The 22,316-nt window shown below is 37.5% G+C and overlaps 1 protein-coding gene across 3 annotated transcripts in view; it reads left to right on the forward strand.

Moving 5' to 3' along the window:
• klhl29 (kelch like family member 29) overlaps positions 1 to 22,316 on the forward strand; it is a 253,702-nt gene that overhangs the window by 120,649 nt on the left and 110,737 nt on the right. The window contains exon 1 of one of the 3 annotated variants that reach the window (XM_079584477.1): positions 21,125 to 21,349. The exons of 1 other annotated variant lie outside the window; for it this stretch is intronic. In XM_079584477.1, the coding sequence (XP_079440603.1) occupies positions 21,338 to 21,349 (12 nt within the window). In that variant the 5' untranslated portion in view covers positions 21,125 to 21,337. Of the gene's footprint in view, positions 1 to 21,124; positions 21,350 to 22,316 lie in introns of those variants that run through there. One more of the 3 variants, XM_079584476.1, reaches the window with a different exon arrangement.

Here is a 22,316-nt window from a genome sequence, read left to right on the forward strand (position 1 = left end):
CCCGCCACTACTTTGATCTTTGCAATTAGTTTTTGCTTTTCTGTATCAGCCTAGTTCATGCTATGTACAGTATGTTGCTGAATCTTGATATATAAACATGGGCGGTCATGATGATGATTTCACCATCATGATTTCTGAATAGGGCTGCAACAACTAATCAATCAAATTGATCATAATTGATAATGACAAACATTTTTTTTTTTATTAGTTTGCTGTGCACGGAAACCATCCGCAGTCTCGTCGTTTTAAAGTAGTGAATATCACAATTTTATGGGCAAAACACGGACACAAAGTGAGCTGCTGTAGTAAAGGTGTGTGAGAATAAGCAGAATGAAACATGAGAATGCTACATGAAGCGCTTCAAGCATTGCCCTGCAGTCAATTTGACAGATTTAAAAAAAACACGAATATATGTAATTAATCATTTTTGTATTTTACATCCGACTAATCAAAGAAATAATCGACAAATGAGTCAACAATCGTTAGTTACAGCCCTATTTCTGAACGAGCTTAGTTTTCATAAATGGTTTGGGTGTAAAGGATGTTTTCCATGAGCAGGTTTTTGTGTGTGTGTGTGTGTGTGTGTGTGCTGTCCCCACGGTCGGGCCACTCAGAGTTTGCCGCTGTCACCTCGGGTCAGCGCTGAGAGTGCCAGCTCACATCGATCGACCGGCCCTCGAGGGTCATCATGTCCTCGGGCCCCGGCACGCTCACTGATGCAGGACGACAGCATCTCCAGAGAAACATCGCGACGTCTTCATGTGTGTATCATATACTCCACCGATAAAACCATTGACTGGCAAAAATGCATCTGTAACCAAATCATGTCCGTCCAGCGTGCATCATGCGCTTGTTTGCCGCAGCCGCGATGTAATCGAAACAAATATTTCCATCATCGTGTTATTGGGACATAATGGGGCTGCCTACGTGCGTTTTATTTCTTTGACATTTGGCCCCAAGCGCTGCGGTCGCGGGACTTTTTGCCATCCGTGGCAGAAGATGGATGATGGCCTCGAGTGAGTAACGCTGAAAAATGGTCTCTGCGTCCACTCTCAAATATACTGCCTCATTTCATCAGTTTTAACAACCTCATTTAAACACACTTAATGACTCTTCCAAACGTCCGGGTGGAGGAGCGGAGGAGCGGGCTATTCTCCGAGGGTTGTGTCCTCCACATCCGCATGCATCTCCATTACAGAGCGCTCGCACCGGAATGCAGATACACACCAATTATGGGCCGTAGAGGAAAAGGCCATTGCAGAAAACACCGTGGCTGTTTGTAACCGTTTAGGTTTTTTGTAGCCATTACCATTTTTACTCTTCTTTCTTATTACTTTTCCTTGCAGGTGATTTGTCATGATTACTGGATTCTCTCTAATGGGAGAGGGATTTAGACTTTGGTGGATAATGTCTAAGTAGCCGTATGGTTACTGGCTTATTTCTCTATTTATTTATTTTCCAATAAATCATTTAATTGATCATTATTAGTAGCTGGTGCAGTGGTCATATTAATAGAAATAATACAATAAAACATTGTTCAAAGTCAATGTCAAATACCTGTGATATCAGCAGTAATAATATAAACAATTTGATATAGGCTACTCAACAAGGCTACATGTATATATCGACGCAAACACACACTACACAGTTTTGTAGTGTTTCTGAAATAAGTCTCTTCTGCTCACCAAGGCTGTGTTTATTTAATCAAAAATACTGCATATTGCTATTACACACACACACACACACACAATGTATGTGTGTGTGTGTGTAGTATATATGTGCTGTATCTGTTATGTACTATCATATTGCAAAATATTACAAATTAAAATAGCTGTTTTTATTTGAATACATTTTATGATGTACTTTATCACTGTGATCAAAGCTGAATGTTCAGCATCATTACTCCAGTCTTCAGTGTCACATGATCCTTCAGAAATCACTCTAATATGATGATTTGCCGCTCAAGAAACATTTCTTATTATTATCAATGTTGAAAACAGTTATGCTGCTTAATATTTATAAGGGAAATTGTGATACTTTTTTCAAGATTCCTTGATTAATAGAAAGTTTCATGAAAAGAATCATAGATAATAGAATAGAATCATTTATAAGTCTACACTGTAACTTTTGATCAAATTAACTTTTTTTGACCACAAATGTTTGAATGGTATCTTTGTTTCCACAAAAATGTTAAGCAGAACAACTGTTTACAACATTGATAATAAGAATATTAATAGGATGAAGAAGAAATGTTTCTTGAGCAGCAAATCAATTCTGAAGGATCAGAATTCTCTTTGATCACAGGAATAAATTACATTTTTAAATTTATTCAAATATAATTTCTTTTTTGTAATAATACTTCACAATATTACTGTTTTTACTGTATTTTTACTAAATCAATTCAACCTTGGAGAGTATATAATTATAATAATAAATGTATGATATTTATTTTATATTTTTTTGTTATTATTGTTGAAATCACAGGACTTTGAACAATACTTAATTTTGTTATGTTTATGAATTTGAATTACTTATATTGAAAAAAAAAAAGATCCTAGTCCTTTTGTACGTTTATTCACGTTTAGACATTATTTTTACACCGGTAAAATAATACACAGTTGTATGCTCTACTTCTTTTGGGCTTTTTTGTAGTGCATGGAATCTTCATAAAATGTTGTCCATGAAAAATCTGCGTTTACAGGTTCAGACGCACGAGGGTGAAGTTTCCATTACAGCACGAGAGTGTTTTATGAATATGTTATTTCATGATTCATATACGGCTCATTTCTGCAGCTCTTCGCTGATCTGAATCTGTACTCGGTGAACTGTTTTCAGGTATTACGAAAGCCTTTAATTACTCGCTCACTTAAATCAGATAAAGTGTATCTAGACTTAATTACTGTCGGTGAAGAGGTCAACGTGAACGATACAAACAATTAGCTTCAGTGTAGACGCCAATGCGCAGTAAAGGGACACCAGTCCCATACATCAATATGCCAAAGTGATGCATTGTTTCATAAATTGTTTTGTTATTAAAGTGAAGTCTTGATTGTCAGACTGCGGTGTGCATCAGCATTTTATATTTACTCAAACAAACTGAATCCGGCTGATTTAAGAAGTTTATAGCTACACTTTGGGGTTTGTTTTGTGTCGATTAATCACCATTTGGAATTTGGATGCGACTTACAATTAATTAGCCATTTAAATTCATTCTAATTTATGATCATCACTTAAGCAAATATTAATTACAATTGTATTTTATTTGTAGTTGCGTCCTGCGGTGGGAAACACGCTTCTTCATTTTCCTGATAGATAAGTGGATGCTAGTTAGAGGGACACATTTGTAATTGATCTTTCTGCCATCGTTTTATTACTTCTGCACAACATCTCACTGAATCTGTCTCATTAGTCTGTGTGTGTGTGTGTGTGTGTGTGTGTGTGTGTGTGTGTGTGTGTGTGTGTGTGTGTGTGTGTGTGTGTGTGTGTGTGTGTGTGTGTGTGTGTGTGTGTGTGTGTGTGTGTGTGTGTGTGTGTGTGTGTAGAGAGGACAAACTAAAGCTTAAAATAGCTAATGGGAATTAAACACCTGCAAGACTGCGTGAGAAGAGTTTGATGCGCGGTGTGTTTGTCTGATGTGTTTTAGCTTTTTTAATGCATTACTGGAAATTCTGCCATTTAGGTGTCAAGAAAATTAGAAACAACCAGCGGGAAAAAAGTCTGAATGTTGTACCACGGTGAATTTCATTCTTATTTTTGCAATTGGATTTTTCTAATCTTCCATTATGCTGAGTTGATGGTTGGCAGAATAATTTTTATTCTTGGAAAGATAACACTGGGACAATGCCCTGGCCGTATGAAGCACTGGGTCTTGCGGTCTGGCTGTCAAAAACTATGATATTTGTAAAAGTGTATGCAAGGATTTAAAAGGAGAAGAAACTATTTTATTACCGGGACAAAGCACAGTTAAATTGCACTGTATAAACAGAATTATATAGGCCTACTTATATATTATACTTATGTATTATATTTATAATTTATTTGTATTTTATAATATATTACATTTCTTTTTATATGATGCAATTCAATTGTGCGTTTTGTTATGCTTTAATTACCTAGAAAAACCAGTTAAATTGCAACGTATAAACGGAAATTATATATTAATATAGTAACATATACACAAATAGTATAATTAGAACATTTAAAAATTGACATACATTAATAAATAAATATATTAATAAAATGTAATATAGAAAACTAAATAATAGAATGTGTAATAATGATTTGACGTTTTATGTAATATATAATTAATATACAGTAATATATAATTAACTTTGAAATGTATTTCTATTCTAATTACATGTTATTGTTTATTTTTACATAATACCTTTTACATGATATATTTTTTTATATAAATTATTTAATTGTGCGTGTGTGTATATATATATATATATATACACACACACACACATGTATACTGTATATATATATATATATATATATACTGTATTCAGTATACATGTATGTGTATATATATATATATATATATATATATTATATATATATATATATATATATATATATATATATATATATATATTATATATAAATATATATATATTATAGATATATATTATATATGTATCATATTTTTGTATTCTGTTTATACAATGCAATTTAACCACGTTTTTCCACATACGAAAATACACACACACACACACACACACACACACTGTATGTGTGTGTAGTATATATGTGCTGTATCTGTTATGTGCATTCTTTTAGTCCCAGTCCAGAGTCTGTACGTGAGTCACGTGATGCCTCTGCTTAGATCAGCTTCTACAGGGTGGAATGGATGTAAACTGCACAACAGCTAATGTGTGAGCACACACACTAATGCAGGTTAATACAGGGCTCATCCACATTATGAGATCATTCCCACACAGTGAGAGCATTCTGAGCAAAATCGTCAGAAGATGACATTCCTGATGGAGATGTAAACCAAAATTTTGAGTGTGAAAAAAAATGTGTGTTTATACAATATTGGACGAGCATAGCTGGACTAAACTAACCATTGTTAGGTGGAATAAAACCCTTTATAGAGCTGTTTTTGTCATGCGGACCAGTAGTTTTCAGATTTTACAATGGGTCCCCAAAAAGATCAACTAAAAACCCACAAATACATTTATATTTTGTGAAGAAAAGGTGAGTTGTGCCAGTGCGACATGTGGGTCATTATGCAAGTGTGTTGTGATTGGTTGCCAAGGCATTACTGTGTATTTCCTGAGGTGTTCAGAATAATTTGATCATGTGGCTTCTATGGGGTCACTGACTGGCTCCAGACAAAGACTTTGACATTAGCATCTCGTACATCACAGAGCTCTTTGTGCGGGTCGGTATGAAACTCTCAGCACTCCACTCAGAAAAACAAAAGTTCGGCAGAGCTGCATTCACACTGCATGTGTTGAGGGTGAAAAAGCATCAGGTGCTTGTTGTGAGCGTGAATAACCCCAAAACTCACGCTGCTGTTCCTTTCTGGAGTTGTGTGTTTTTTCGGCGTGATTGACAGTCCTGTGGTTTGGGACGGAGGAGCCGGCTGATGTTTGGCAGTCTGCTGTGGTTTCTCCTCCATTTAATGACCCGATTCCTTGCCCATGCGCTTGCATTGACGAAGCCACGGCCGGGACAGAATCAGGCTATTTCTGCCCGCTGGTAATTGGATGGAAAAAAGCAAAGAGGTTCCTGGGGAAAATGACGTCATCACTCTGAGGAGGTGTGTATTGTTATTTATGGTGCCGGTCAACATCATTTAGATGCACCTGTTCGCCACGGTCAGCTTTTCTTTCTTTAAATACTTTCACAGCCTTAGGCGGTGTGGACCAACCACCACCAACCCAAAAATAGATACAAGTGCACTGTTGTTTTTTTGTTGTTGTTTTGTTTTTTGCCTTTTGAGTGTGTTTTCTTTCCCTTTATTTTGTTCCCAACCTATATAAATGTACTTTCCTTTATGAAAAACATATAGAAAGTTGTAACACACAGAGGTGATCATGGCTAGTTGTCACAATTTTTTATTATATTGTATGTTTCTTTTGGACATTTATTACGGAGATAATTAAAAAATATATATGTATATGTATGTATATATACTATACGTATAGTAGTATAGTGTATAGTATATATATATTTATTACTAAGATACTACTTTGAACACAACTGGGGCATGTTGTCACGATATGTGGGGTAGGTTTTCATTAAAATAAATAATTATATATATGTATATATATATATATATATATATATATATATATATATATATATATATATATATATATATATATATATATGTATGTACAGTATGTGGGTGGGGGGGGGGGGATTAGGTCAAATTTGAAAAGTAAAATCAAAATTATGACCAAATGATTCACAAAACAGCAATACTGTGGAAAAAAAATTAAACCATTCTTTTGGTTAACAAATATTGTAAAGTGATACTAAACTTTATATAAGTTTAATTTATATAAAATAATTAAATAACTAAATAATATATAGATTAAATTACTAAATTGAACACATGGTACACCCTGGCCTTATAAAAATGTGTCAAAATGCCTCAATTTTAAATGTACAAAGTACACAGAATCTACTTTTATTGTTTAATTGAATGTTGCCCTATTGTATTGCAAATGTTTTATTGTGTTTATTAAAATAACAAAATTTAATAATACTGGAATTATAGCATACATTTGAATGATACAATTTGCAGAAGTTATCCCAATTTTAAACTTTCAATGTAAGTATTAAAAAACATTGCTAGAGAAAAACAAACATTTGTTGTCACTCATCATTTTGACTCAAAATCCCATTTTGTCCCATATCTACAGCTTATATCTTATATATGCGTGTGTGTAGCACAGCAGTGTCAGAGAGAAAACAATCCAGATTGTCCATCTGTTCTCACTGCGCAGCATCTTCCCGCCTCAGTGCTGTTGTAATGTCACACTGTATAAAGTTCATCGTCGGCCTGTCTATGGCTTTCTCCCTGTGGTCTTTTTATTGACAAGTACCAGATAGTTTGTGACCAAACGAGTGGCCGTCAATGGCATTTACAGGACCCAACACAAGGCATTTCACTCGCTCTGAATTGATCTAGTGACTCAACTTTACGCGAGGGACGACCATAAGTACGAGAACAAGATTTGTTATGCTTAATGTCTGTCACAAAACTACAGAGCGATCGTTGAGATTAAATGACTCCGAATGAGTCTTTATTAAATTTGAATCAGCCCTGTGAGTGAGGAGTCCATTATGATCATGTGTCTCGGGCTCTGGAGTCTTACTTTCCATCAAATATTTTTATGTGTCAAAGACATTTTTAAACAGTAGATGGCTAAATTATGCAGCCTTGTAAAATACCTGGTTTTGACCAAAATATAAGTCAGCATTCACAGATGAGACCTCCCAGAATGCAATGGCAAACGAAATGTGATTTAGAAATGTATTTTATTATTGTGGATAAAAGCATCTTAATATATTCATGACATGCAATATGCATAAATGTAAATGAATTATGCTTGTTAGAGTATTGCGCTTAGCAGCATGATAATGCCAGAGACCGTTGGAATAAACCATGAGTTTTTTATTGAGGATTTATTGATGTCGAAACCGAAAATTCAGGCTGCACAGAAACTGAAAACAAATAATAAATGAATAATCAATGAATTAAAAGAGGAGATGAGATGATCGGTTCACATGCGCCTGATCTGTCACGCCGTATTAAAGAGCGAAGTTTATTGTTTGAGTTTCATAATAAAGTCAACAGAATTCTAAAGGTGAGACTTTGCTTCAAATTCAAAGTAACAAAGCACAACGTTTTTTTGTGATTACTGGATGGCAGATGTCTTACAAATATTTAGGCTACGTTTACACGTGCACGGCTATTTTCATAAGCGGACATTTCACCCCTCTCCGTTTTCAAAAACCTGTCAGTTTTTAGTGTTTGTTTACACGAACCCGTGTATATGCCGTCTAGAGCATGCCAAACCTGTAGGTGGCAGTGTGACGAGAAGCTCAAGCCCAGGTAGCCAATCAGAATCCCGAAAATAGTCACATACTGTGACGTCGGCTGCCTAAAACTCAGTTTTTCATGCAAACAAAGTTTTCCAAAATCTTCACTCTGGCCGGAGTTTTTAGAAAGAATCGATTTCAGAGACGAATTCTCCGGTTGCATGTAAACGAAGGGCACAAACCAAGGAAAATGTCTCAGTTTTTCAAAATAACCATGTACGTGTAAACAGGGCTTAGTGAAGCTTTGTTCACGCTTCAACAGAAAACGGCACAGACTTAAAGATTTTAGATTGAAACCAAATCATTACCGATTAAAAAAATCGAGACATGGACATTGTCAATCCAGAGAGTGTCCACACAGCTGCTATGTTTAACTGTTGAAGCGTATCCACGTTGTGTGGACAAGATAGAAAGAAAGATAGATAGTTTCTGCTGAAAATGTTCGCTAGCTGGAATGTTGTTGCATCCTTATTTGTTATTGAAACAGATTTACTTTTTCACACAAAAAGCTTTGTTTTGTTGCAGTTAAACTCAGGCCCCGTTTACTCGTACATGGTTATTTTGAAACTGATTTCCCTTCGTTTACACGCAAACGGAGAATTCGTCTCTGAAAACTATTCTTTCTAAAAACTCCGGCCAGAGTGGAGATTTTGGAAAACTTTGTTTGCATGTAAACTGAGTTTTAGGCAGCCGACGTCACAGTATGTGACTATTTTCGGGATTCTGATTGGCTACCATGGGCTTGAGCTTCTCGTCACACTGCCACCTACAGGTTTGACATGCTCTAGACGGCATATACACGGGTTCATGTAAACGAACACTTTTCTGAAAACTGACAGGTGTGCACGATGTTATTTTTGAAAACGGAGAGGGGTGAAATGTCCGTTTATGAAAATAGCCGTCCACGTGTAAACGTATAATGTTTTTTTGTTGTGTTGCAGTGTTGTGCATGTTGTGTGCTTCAAATCAGTCATGTATGAAGGCTCATTTTGGTTAGGATTCACACTGACTGTGGCAAAGCAACCGGAAGTCCTGCATTTTCAATGAGAGTTGGTGATTTGAGGTGCCATGACAGCGACCCTTTCTACTTCAGCAGTGTAATGCAAAAGAGCAGAGATTTAATAATAGCTTTTATTTCACCAGCCTCGGTTCTGGTATTTTTTCCATTAATTATCTCGCTTTTCTCTTGCAGGTTTACAACTTTAATATGAACTATGACGTGTTTGAAAGTCACTTAACATTGTGTTTTATGCGATTGAATTTCAATATGTTTCTTGAGCAGCAAATCAGCATATCCGAATGACTTCTGAAGGATCATGTGACACTGAAGACTGGAGTAATAATGCTGGAAATTCAGCTTTGCCATCACAGGGATAAATTATATTTAAAAAAATAATCAAATAGAAAAACGTTATTTTAATTTGTAATAATATTTCACAATATTACTGTTATTACTGTATTTTTGATCAAATAAATGCAGTCTGTGTGAGCATACGAGAGTTAAAAAACATTACATATCGTTTAGACCCCAAACATGAATGATAGAGTATTAATATATACATACAAATATAAAATAAATGATGTATTTAGGGAGGCATACTTAATATGGCAGTTCATTCTTAAAAGGTTTGGGGTTAAAATCAAATTCTGTATAAATGAATGTGATTTTTACCTCCAGAACCCAACTCTTCGATAAACAGTGAATACAGTGAAGCTAATGTGCTCTGTGTCCTGATACAGGAACATCTACAGTGACTTGATGATTTTTTTCCCCAGCTGCAGTTCGTCAGTTCTCAAAGAATGCTGGGAATTCTTTTAAGTCGGATGACAAGTGAACCTTGGCAACCCACATTTAAGTGTAAAAACCATTCTTACAGAGCACTTACATTTCACGCTTGATATCCGACATATGAAAATGGATCGCAGCTCAGCTAAATATGTCAGAACAGTTCTGAATTCGAATGTCAGACACATTTTCCACTTTGCCCTTTTCCGTCCTCTTACGACCTGCCGAGATGTTTGCACTCCGCTCTACATTAATGTTCCTGGTTCAAGTGATTCAGCACTTTAAAGGCTCTTGTCCAGAACAGATTGCACGCACATTTTGTCGTGCCCATTGTTTACCGGGCATGCAGTTGTGTGGGTTAAGGAAAGGGAAGAGAATGAAAAAGGGAATTGAGACTTTTTTTCTCCCTTTTTTTTTTCAAGGCTCTTTGGGTCAAAGTGGTAGTTATGTTTTGTGAATCAGAGCAGGCAGTCTCGGGGCAAGTGAAAATAGCATGTCAAAGGAGATGATGTGACACCTGATGATGGATAGAGCTTTCTCTTTTTCTCTCCCTGCTGCCCCCCCGACTGCGCCGCAATATTCTCATTGGCTGCAACATGTTGGAAAAGGAAGACGAAATAAAATCGAAAAACCCCATTTCGCCTCTGGTTCGTGTTTGCCAGCAGCATATTCCAAGTTTCTGCATGATCCCTGCAGTTTGGAATTAGTGGAGAATATTGTCTGTGCCAGGCAGAATCAGTGAACAGGTGGAGTTATTGAAATGTTTGATTCTGATTGAATTTGTATGTACACTGATATTCTCCGAAATGCCTTGGACTGTGAGGAGCGTCTTGCGGTGAAATAGGACCGCGGAGGTTATGATTCAGACGAGGCACATGTTTTGTTGTGACCTGGCTGGTTGTGTATAAATCACTATGGGCATAAGGGAAGAATAGATCTGGCATATGAGCTGATGTAACTGCATTATAGCTGAATGATATGATGAAATGATTCAACTGGCATGTATCCATTTTTTCACAATAGCTTAAATGCCATGTCAAATTGTAGATTTAGGGCTTTTGAACTTACTATGTCCCATGATAGATGGTCCAAACGGTGTGCGGCACATCATTCACTGTAGAGGCGGGTAGAGCTACGAGGTTTGACTGACAGTTAGAGGATCCAATGGCGTTACGAGGTTTAGTCACCAGGTCTTTTTTATACTTTTCTTTAGTTAAAGTCCCCCTGCTGTAGTCAATACTTGTATCCCTTAAAACTCACCTTTGATCACCAATTACTTATTTCAAAGTTTTTTTTGTGAAAAAAAAAGAGTCATGCCTTAAACTAGCTTGAATTTAACTCTACACCCTTGCTTCATTTAGTATAAGCGGTACCATGAATATGCAAATTAGCCCCGCCTCCACTGGTTTAATTCAGCCAAATATGTTTGGACCAGAAACTGATTTAGAAAAAGAAGTGGATGAGCAATTGTATAGGCTTGTCTACAAGTCGATGTATCAGAATGGTATTGTGTTTTATGTATCGCTTTCTACAACGTTGGACACATAATGGAAATGAATATGATTAGCCTTTGGCTTGACTACGTTATCAAACAGCTAATAATGTGTTGTTTATGCTACACTAACCATATTCCCATTCGTCATCTCAGAGTCAGACAGCTGCCCTCTAAAAATCAGCATCCTTATAAACGCTTTCAACATCTCCGAATGTCAGTGGAGAAAGGCATATAGTTCATCATAACATCGTAATAAACATCACATGTACCCGATTTTTCACATCAACAGAAAAATATACCAGAATAACCTGGCTTCTCGAGACCCCCCTGTTTCACAGCATCCTGAACAATATGCTAAAGCCTGCCCTGCACTTTAATGGGATTGGTTACCACATTTTGTGACGTAGAGAACAGAGGTGATTTCAAACCGCATTTTTGAGGCTGTCTTTGGTTCACTGCAGTTTTAGTTTCAGTCACAGAAAGACAGAAGACTGACCAATAGTAATGATTTACAATGTTTCTGCTCGACAACGACGATATGAAAATGATTTGTGCTGTTTTTTTTCATAGGCAAGTGTACTTGTGTTTTTCACCAGGTGGCTGATAATAAAAAGTAATATCCATGCTCTAGCAAACTCCCAGAAAACCCTAGCATCATGCCGTTGAGTTTTGCACAGGCAAGCATCACTCTCATTTTCTTCAGAAAATGTACAATTCTAGTTGCATCTGTGTGTGGGAGTAAATATTGTCTTTCTTCTTATGTAATCTACTGAGTTAAGGTGCGCTCACATTTACCATTGCTCAGAGAAATTCTGTGCCCGAAATACAGTCATGAAAATTTTCAGGTGAATTTGCCATGCTGACCAACAAAGCTGCTTGGTTTGAAAGTGACTTTTGTGTGAGCTGTGCTTCAATTATCACTATCCTATTGACAATGGACAATAAACCTGTTTTTGCAAAAGGAATTTCAGCGATACTGACTGCAGGTGACTGCACCTTTAGCCTTGAGAATTGGGATTGGGCTCTTTTCATTTGGATCAGGAAGCAGCACTATAGCAACCACATAGCAACTTGCTAAAAAGCACTCAAACACCTAAGCAACTTCATAGCAACACCCTAGCAACCATAAAGAACATCAAAGCAAACACATAGTGATGTGCTAGAAACCACTGAACCTCTTTATCAACTGCATAGCAACATTCCAGAAACCATCCAGAATATTGTAGAGACTTCATAGTAACGTGCTAGTAAACACTCAAACATCTTAGCAACTGCATAGCAACCACTCAAAATACCCTAGCAACGATCCATAACATCATAGCGACCACATCACAACAGACAAGAAACCACTTAAACTTATCATCATCTTCATAACAATACCCTAGCAACCATCCATAACATCTTAGCAACCACATAGCAACATGCTAAAAAACACTTAAACTCCTCATCAACTGCATAGCAACAACATAGCAACTATCCATAACCTCATAGCAACATGCAAGAAACCACTTAAACTCCTCATCAACTTCATAGCAACACCCTAGCAACCATCCATAACATCATAGCCTAACCCTACCCATAACTTGTCCCTAAAATCAGAGGGAAATGATAGGTAATTAACACTGATGTAGAAGCACCTAACCCTTGTTGTAAGCCTAAACTAGACATAAACTGTAAACTTATCCCCTCAAATCTGATTGCTTGATTACAATGTTGTTCTAGGATGGTGTCAGAGACAAAAATATTGATCCAGGAACATGTTGCACTTGGTGGAATCAGGTTCTGTCAAACACCTTAGCAACTCCACAGAAACAACCAAGAACCCCCTAACAACCATTCAGCAAATCAAACACCTTAGCATCCGCATAGCAACACCTTGGTAACCACACAGAACCCATTCAAGCACTGTGGTAGCGAGTGTGCACTCACATTTTTTACAGTAAATGAATTAAATCATTATTTTTTACATTTTGTAAATATGCAGGAAGGCTTTTGTGTTTGGGTCTGATGGGAGCAGATGCAGCAGTTCTGGTTAATGGAGTGTAGAGCAGCTTTTTAATGTCTCAATGTCAACTTCCTTATACTGGTAAGCACGAGAGTGATTAACATTTTATTACTGCCCTGTTGCTGACCCGGCACCCTCTTTCTGTCTAAATCGCACTTTAATTCACTCAAGTCTTTTTTCTCTTCGTCTCTCTCTCTCTCTCTCGCTCTCTTCTAGACTCTGGTGTACACACACACACACACACACTCTCTCTCTCTCTCTCTCTCTCTCTCTCTCTCTCTCTCTCTCTCTCTCTCCCTCTCTCTCTCTCTCTCTCTCTCTCTCTCCGGCTTCTGCCTCAGTTCTTGCAGCATTCCTACATGTCAGTCAGATAACGTGTTCTTGAGCAGCACGTTTAACCCAGCAGGAGCAGATGTCTGCTGCATGCCCTATCCTGCCGGTCCCGACTGAGTCACTCGCCCACCTCCCTCCAGCTCTCTCTGTTTCCCAAGAATAATCACTCCTTTCATGATCCGCTGTGAATGAGGAGTCTTAGGAAGGTGAGAGACAGACTAGAGAAATAAACAGGAGGAGATCAACAGATATATTAGCACGCTGTATGCACAAGGCTGTTCTAGTCAAGGAGTTGTAATATACCTGGAAAGAGTGATCCGTTAGCATTCCCATTCATCTGGATGGCAGGTACGCGGCAGCCCTAGGAAGTACATGATCTGAATGCTGCCAGCTTTGCTTGAACCCGCAAAATGCCATATGACTGATCTCTCTATATTAGAGCTGCTCATGGTATAACAGCGAGTCAATTTCATACTGTCCGCACTGTTATGGGATTGCCGTCTTACGCTGATTTGCCCTGTTTAGTAAATCTGGCCCTATATATGAAAAAAAATTGCACTGTGGTTGGTTGCATTATACAGGTGAAACTCAAAAAAAATGTATATAGTGCAAAAAGTTCATTAATTTCAGTAATTCAATTTAAAAGGTGAAACTAATATATTATATAGCCTCATTACATGCAAAGTGAAGTATTTCAAGTCTTTATTTGTTATTATTTTGATGATTATGGCTCACAGCTTATGAAAACCCCAAATTTACAATTAGAATATTGTGAAAAGGTTTTCATAAGCTGTACGCCATAATCATCAAAATTATAACAAAACAAGGCTTGAAATATCTCACTTTGCATGTAATGAGTCTATATAATATATTAGTTTCACCTTTTAAATTGAATTACTGAAATAAATGAACTTTTGCACAATGTTCACCTGTATGTATTTGAATGATCTAAGCGCATGGTCTAAAGTGCACGGCGCAAGTCCACTAATCCACTTTTGCTAGTTTAACGACGGGAAAAATGGTCTGCACACCCGGCGGATGGTCTAAAAGGGTTGTCCCTATTCTCTTAACAAGTAATGGGTGTGTTTTGGGCGTAACGTGCAATAAACCAACCAGAGTCTCATCTCCCATTCCCTTTAAAAGCCAGTTGAAAATGGCTCAAAATGGCAACACTCCAACAATGCGCCTGAACACACCTCGTTTTCAGACCAGCAGCCCCTGGGCACAAAAGCATTTGCTATTTAAACAACATGGCGCAGGACGTGAAAATGATAACTGCGTCGGGCTGAAACTAGCAAAACACACTTGCGTCGCGCCTGGTGCTGCATTGCGCCTGGTGTATGATAGGGCCCTATAAGTGGTCGATTCTTGGTGAGAATAAGTTTGCAAAGTGAATGTGACTGCTGATAAATGTCTGGCTTTGGTAGATTAGTGGAAATCCTAAGGTTTGTGTTTAATGCTCCACGGGTCATTGTGTGCACAGCCCTTTAAAGCTCTCCTAGCCGAAGAAACAAACTGAATTGGTTCTTCAAGTGCTCGACGTTGCTATTCATCTTGGCTTTCGTTTGATCAAGAGTCCTTGGGTTACCCGGGGCAGTAGAACAATAGCGGCGTAAAGAAGCCCTCGATGCCCCCGCTGGACAGAGAGCCATTGTCTGCCGTTGATGTGTGGTGTTCTTTGGAGCGTCGGACAGGACGGTGGAGTGGAAGGAGATCTATTGGCGCTGGATCTCCACGGCCCCTCTCGCCTCTGTTTGTTTGAGAAAAGAGCCTGTGTTCGCCACACTCAACGGCTGTATTCTTCATGTCGGCTGGCATGCGTGGAGAGCCTCGCTGTAACATGAGAGCTTTGCAGGACGTGCAAAACCAGGGGGGTTGTGAAGAGGGTCTTGAATCACGTTCATTATTCCTTCAAACACAAATAGAAGCTCTTTGTCATGATGTGAAAACATGATCGGATTGCAATGGCGATTTTTGCCAATTATGCTGTAAACTACACCAGTGCATTGTTGTTGTTAGCTTTGCTAGTATTTTGGGGTTTTGTTTAGCAGATGTCGGTCACTTTCTGCTGTGAATGTGTCTGTGTTTGAGCTAAGCGTATGCCGAGGCATTGCAGGATGGTACGGGATTACTGAATGCATGCTAGCTTGCTATAAAGAGAGGTAGTTTAGAGCCGTGCCGTTCGGGAAGCGGGTAACCATGGTGATATTTACTTCAGCTCCATGCTTGGCTGCGGCGCGCTCAGATAAGGTCCTTTTGGAATTGTTTCTGACCAATCTGGCTCCTGCCAGAGCAAGACACGTCCCCCGTACCTCATTTGTGTACCTGTACGGGAAAATCATAGTGATTACATTTTTCAAATGGCCGAGGAGTGATTGACCCGTTATAAGTGCCATGCAGTCGGGCTACCTACTCATGCATTAAAAATGACATTTAAGAGATTACATTGTAGAAGTTGAAGTCTTTATAATGTGCAGCAGTGAATACATTTAATGGAGGAAACTCTTGAGTGATGCGACACCATTAGCCTGATGAGAAATGATTTGTGCAGAGTTCGTTTTCATCTGAGAGCATCTTTGCTTGCATGCCACTTCACTGAGAATGAATTGACCCTTCGGTAAGCTCCGCCCCCTTTGGTTTCTGTTGCCAACTCAGACAAGCTTTATATAAATTCCCATAGGAATGAATTGGTGATTTATAAATATAAATATGTAATTCGCCTGTAATGAATTCAATGTTACACATTTTTTATTTTATATTATATTATTTTATTTTTTTTGGTCCCACTTTATATTAAGTGGCTTTAAGTACTATGTAAGTTAAATTACTAATTTGATACAATGGACTTATTGTGTACATACATATTTTTACATTGTACTTATATTTTTTAAATACCTGCATGTAATTACAGCTGTAATTGATCCTTCCCTTATACCTTAACCCACCCTTAAACTTAACCATACCAGCACACCTGTGCCTAACCTTACCCGTATCACACCGCAATAGCAGCAAAAGTGTTTTACAATACAACATAAACACAATAAGTACATTGTACTTATTTTTCACTGTAAGTACATGCTACTTAAAGCCACTTAATATAAAGTGGGACCTTTTTTTATTGATTTTACAAAGAAAAACATAAATATAAATGGAATAAAAAAAAGATTGCTATGTCTTGACTGTAAGGTACTTCTTATAAGGTTTTGTAACTGGTTTTATTTAATTATTTTATTTTGGAAAATTTTCTTATGTTGGCTGAAACAACATAAGAAACAAAACATTTTTATCTTCCGTTTTACTTTGAATTAAGCAGTAATGTGATTTAAAACAGCAGAGACTAGAATCATAGTGTCACAGAAAAGCCTAGTTTGAAAGTAATTGCAAATGATAACATTACTGTAATATTTCTACAACACACAAAGAGCATAAGCACATTTGTTTATAAAGATTAAAAATGTTAAAGGATAATTCCGGTATTTAACACCTTGAGTCTATATTGTAGTTTGTTTTGGATGAACAAGAGTGGTGGACAACATTTTTTTGACAATGGTTCCTCTCTCGAGTTTTTGACTATAAAAGATTTGGCCATGGACCTATTTAACATTGGAGTCAATGGCCATGTCCGAAAATGTCATTAAAACAACCTTTAACATTAGTTTTCAAAACTGTGCAACTCACCGAGTGATTAGTGATGTTAGTTGATGTTCCAGAAACAAAAAGTGTTGCGAAATACAGTTTCTGTCGTGTTTTATTCGTCATTTTGTAAAATCCCATTGAATTCTGTTGAAGGACTGAGTGCTCGTTAATATAAATGCGCTACCAGAAACGGAAAGGGGGCTGTTTACATTTGGTCGATGTAGTCTTTTTGCTCGCTTCCGTTTCTCATAAGGCTAGCGAGCAGAGCAACTGTGCTCCGGGAGAGTAAGCGAAATAAACAAACAAAAAACTAATTCTAACTATATTGAAAGACGTGACCACTGACCAGTGCAATATGAAGTTGAACTCGACTGTGACCGTGAGTGTCCCGCGAGACATAAACATCGGTTATCGCCATCAAGTGGTCGGGAGTGTGCTAACGCTTCAGATTCAAATATTGAGCGGAAGTTACACGGTTGTGAAGTGTCTGAAAAAATAGTTCCACTATAGCAAAATAAACGGATTGAAATCATATATTACGACGATATATTGTTTATAATCATCAACGAACACCACTAACCACTCGGTGAGTTTAACAGTTTTGTAAACGAACATTATTGGCTGTTTTTAATGACATTTTCGGACATGCCCATTGACTCCAATGTTAAATGGGTCCATGGCCAATTCTTTTATAGTCAAAAACTCGAGAGAGGAACCATTGTCAAAACAATGTTGTCCACCACTCTTGTTCATCCAAAACAAACTACAATATAGACTCAAGGTGTTAAATACCGGAATTATCCTTTAAGGAATAACCTGTTAATATATGTGACCCTTGATCACAAAACCAGTCACAAGTCGCACGGGTATATTTGTGGCAATAGCCAACAATACATTGTGTGGGTCAAAATTATTGATTTTTCTTTTATGACAAAAATCATCAGGATATTAAGTAAAGATCATGTTCCATTAAGATATTTTGTAAATTTCCTATCGTAAATATATAAACATTTATTTTTGTGAGTGAACGCAGCACAATCGCGAACTTTAAAGGAGATTTTCTCAATGTTTCGATATTTCAACACCCTCAGATTCCAGATTTTCAAATAGTTGTGTCTCGGCCAAATATTGTCCTATCCTAACAAACCATACATCAATGGAAAGCTTATATATTCAGCTTTCATATGATGTATTTCAAAAATGATTGGTTTTGTGGTCAAAACATATTGTTTGATTTTTAAAAAGAAAAACATAAATATAAATGTGATTTTGAAAGAAATATTGCTATGTCCTGACTGTAAGATACCCCTATAAGAGTTTTTTTAAGTTTTTTTTTTTAAAGTTTTTTTATTTTATTTGTTAAATTAGGGTCTTTATTAATAAATGTATTGATATACATATATAAGAACTGTATTTATTTCTACTATATGGGTATTCTGATCCTCTATTGGTTGTCAGTGAATAACATGGGGTTTGCACTGAGATAGCATGAATAGAACCGTTTTGTTGTCATTGTTTGTCTTGCATCATATGCATGTTGTGTGCTTACTGTGTCCTTCAGTCCCCATGGAGTAGAAAAGGCAATCTTCCCTGTAACTAGATTCTTGCAACAAAAAAAATCCCAGGCCGCCGCTGACTACAAACGTTAAACTTCTTTGTGCTGAAGAGCATGAGTGCATTTATTTATTTATTCATTTATTTATTTTTGGCTGCTTGGTTTTGCACAGGACACACACGCACACACACACTATCCCAGGCTGTTTTCTGTTGAGTCAGGGAAGCCATCTGCCACACAGCGATAATGGCCCGCCAGGGACGTGGGGCCTGGTATAACCAGAGATGAATTAAAATGCCGAGAAGAGAATAGCGAATGCCCGGCTACGCTCAAGTCCTATGTACCACGTTTTACAGTGTCTGTCATCACCCACCCCCACTGATGCCCGTATAGAGTCTGAAATGTGCATTTTATGCGTTGCTCACCGGGACTGCGGGAAATGTGATATGCAATATTGTGTTTTGATACAATCGTGCTTCTAAAAAGCCGAGCCGGAGAGGAAGATTTAACATTTCGTGACAGCTGGTCGTAGGAAATGCATAGGATTATTACAGAAGAAAATACCACGTCATAAATGATGCAGTTTTACGAGGATTAGAAAACACTCGGGAGATGAACAAGGCAAAAAGGCGAGAGGCGGCAAAGAATTATTAGGCTTTATATGTGTCCACCAGCGTGTTGTGATCATGAAACATTGTAACTATTGGTCAACATAAGACATAAATCCATCCTGACCCATAAAGACATGCAAGACAATAACAGCATTGTTTAGTTTCGGGCCTTTTATGTCTTCCATTTTCCTTTTTTTTTTTTTTATATCTTCCATTTTCTAGTTTGACAGGTTTTGTGAACTAGGACAAAGTTGAGAAAGGTGGGTTACAACTAGGGTTGCCACCTTCAGTGTGGCAAAATAAGGGACACCCATTCACCCCCCCCCCCCCCCCAAAATGCTCAATTTTGACAAAGTCATTTTTATTGTTATAATTGTGATTTCATAATATGTAGATATGAATCCAACTAAAAGCTATTGAAAATATGTATTTTAGTCAAATAGCAAATGGTGTAGTAGCTCTGCAGCCATCTACTAAAGTGATAATTTCTTTACTTTTAAAACAGCATTTTCCAAAAGATGGGCAAAAATATTACTCTAAACCATGTCAAATTATCTATATCCATGAACGTTAGAAATGTGGGTCTTTTATAAAGTGAATTTAACTTTTTTTTTTTTACTGTTTTTGTTTAAAAAATATTTATTTATATAGCCTAAAGTAAAAAAATATATAATAAATCCTCCTAAAACTATAAATCCTAAAAAAAAAAACTATTATGTTTCAAAATGACATTTTGTTGAAACAACACAAGTGTGACTTTTTCCCCCCACACTAACATAAAAACAGATATTATTCAAATGTATTTAATTTTTTTTGTAGATGTAGAAAGTGTTGTCAACCGTGCAAAGTCTCACATCATTTGGACAAATATAATGTTTTATTTATTTCAGCAAACGTCATTTGGGGTCGAAAAGACCCGAACAGCGCGCTACAAGGGGTTAAAAAACGTGCAGGTTTACAGCGCATGTTCACGAGACTCAGTCGCTATAGAAACAAAGACGCTAAAATGCAATCACGCAATGAGCTTCTCTACTAAGAAATTGATTTCTTTATATTTGCTATTAGTATTATCCATACTGCAAAATCCTTATGTTTTTATTCAACTACATGTGGGCCTAATGTAAAATACGGGACAAATCGCGTCCCTTATTGATTTGATACGGGACGCATCATCTTACTTGTAAATACGGGACGATTCCGTATTTTAAGGGACGGGTGGCAACCCTAGTTACAACAGTCTGGAGGGACAGAGAATCTAATAGGTTCTCTCCATTGGGGTTTTTTGCAGAGTTTTGGAGGAAAGTAGACTTTGTTTGTGTTATTGCTTACATCTCTACAAGTTGACAACACTAATTAGGTTCAAATTTGTAAGTTAAGGATGTAGTTTTGCCATATCATGCTTTCAGGATGAGAAGAAATTAACTTTGGCATTTTGTGTCTGCTTAACAACGTTTATTATTTCAATTAAAAAATAATATAGTAATTAATTACATTTGAATTCTTATTTTTTATTTTATTAACTTCAGCGGTGGAAACTGGTAAATTAGGTGCTGTATTTAGTTAGTTAGTAAGTAATCGTTGTTATATTTCTCTCAACCATAATATCATCATCATGCACTTATTGAATCGTAAGCTACGACGCAAGTTAGTATAGAAGAATAAAACGTCATCAGCATGCGCTAGTGTTAAACAAATAGAGCAAGATGAATTGCACTTTGGTAATTGTGGCTTTTATGTGCGCCCGAAAAAAAGAGGAGGAAGCGAAAGAGGAGAATATGGACGCGGTCATGGCTAGGGAAATTATATACTGTCTATGGAGAAATGAGGTAAACTTGGCTTGCCAATTTTGCAAATGGAGCTTGAGGTAAGAAGAAGTTTAAAGTTTTAGCGCCATATGATGTCGCGTCGCCATTTCATGTTGCATTTTTATTCATTTTTAGTCAGTAGCATAGGTCGTAGCAGCAAACATGCTAAATTTGTGAAAATTATCGAAGGCTGACTTTGGTCGCGTGACAACGGCCGTGCTGAGCCTCTCTCACTGTACGGCGTAGGACCAGCGCAGCGGTCATCTATCATTAAAATCATATGTGTACCGTAAGACGAATGCACACTTTCTCTCGGTTTACGGACTGAAAGCTTCAGCACTTTCCATCTGGGGTCGGCCCTTTGCATCTGCACTCACCAGTCATGATGAGAAGTTTCGTTTGTTGATGATGTCAACGTGTAGTGCAACCCCACAACAAATTGGCTTTGGGCCGAGGTGACGGAGATGCATGATGGGTAAATTGATGAAGTAAAGCGCGGGTCAGGGAGGATAATGGAACAGAGGAGAACTCGCAGGCCGGAGCAGAGGGTTGATGACGGGGTCTTTTCCATTAACTCAGGGGTGCGGAGCAGGGTGAGGTTAACTCGTCTCTCTGGAAGCCTCCTCGTTCACTCGGTCCTCGTACTCCTGCCTGGATCACACCGCTGCCCCGTCACTCCGCCTGCCTGTTTGACACCGACTCTCAACTCAATAAAAGTTGAGCAAAGAAAAGCGAGTGAAGCAAACTCTCCAAACTTCCTATGCTATTAATCTTAACTTGGGTCTAAATGTCGTTCTCTTTTTTTTCTTGTTTATTTTACCGGCTTGTTTTGGAACCTGCAAAAAAATCCTCTTTCCTCTCCTCCATACAATGTAATCAGCAATCGTTCAATCTTAGTTAGCTGGAGCTTTCTATGAACTCAGTACATTTATCTGCCTTAAATGCTTTTTCATTGTTCACTGTATATAATATATTTAATAAAGTATTAACACTGTTATCCAAGCATTAAAGGTGAAGATGCTTGGA

The sequence above is a fragment of the Phoxinus phoxinus genome, assembly GCF_949152265.1.
Source record: "Phoxinus phoxinus genome assembly, chromosome: 16".
Lineage (NCBI taxonomy): Eukaryota > Metazoa > Chordata > Actinopteri > Cypriniformes > Leuciscidae > Phoxinus > Phoxinus phoxinus.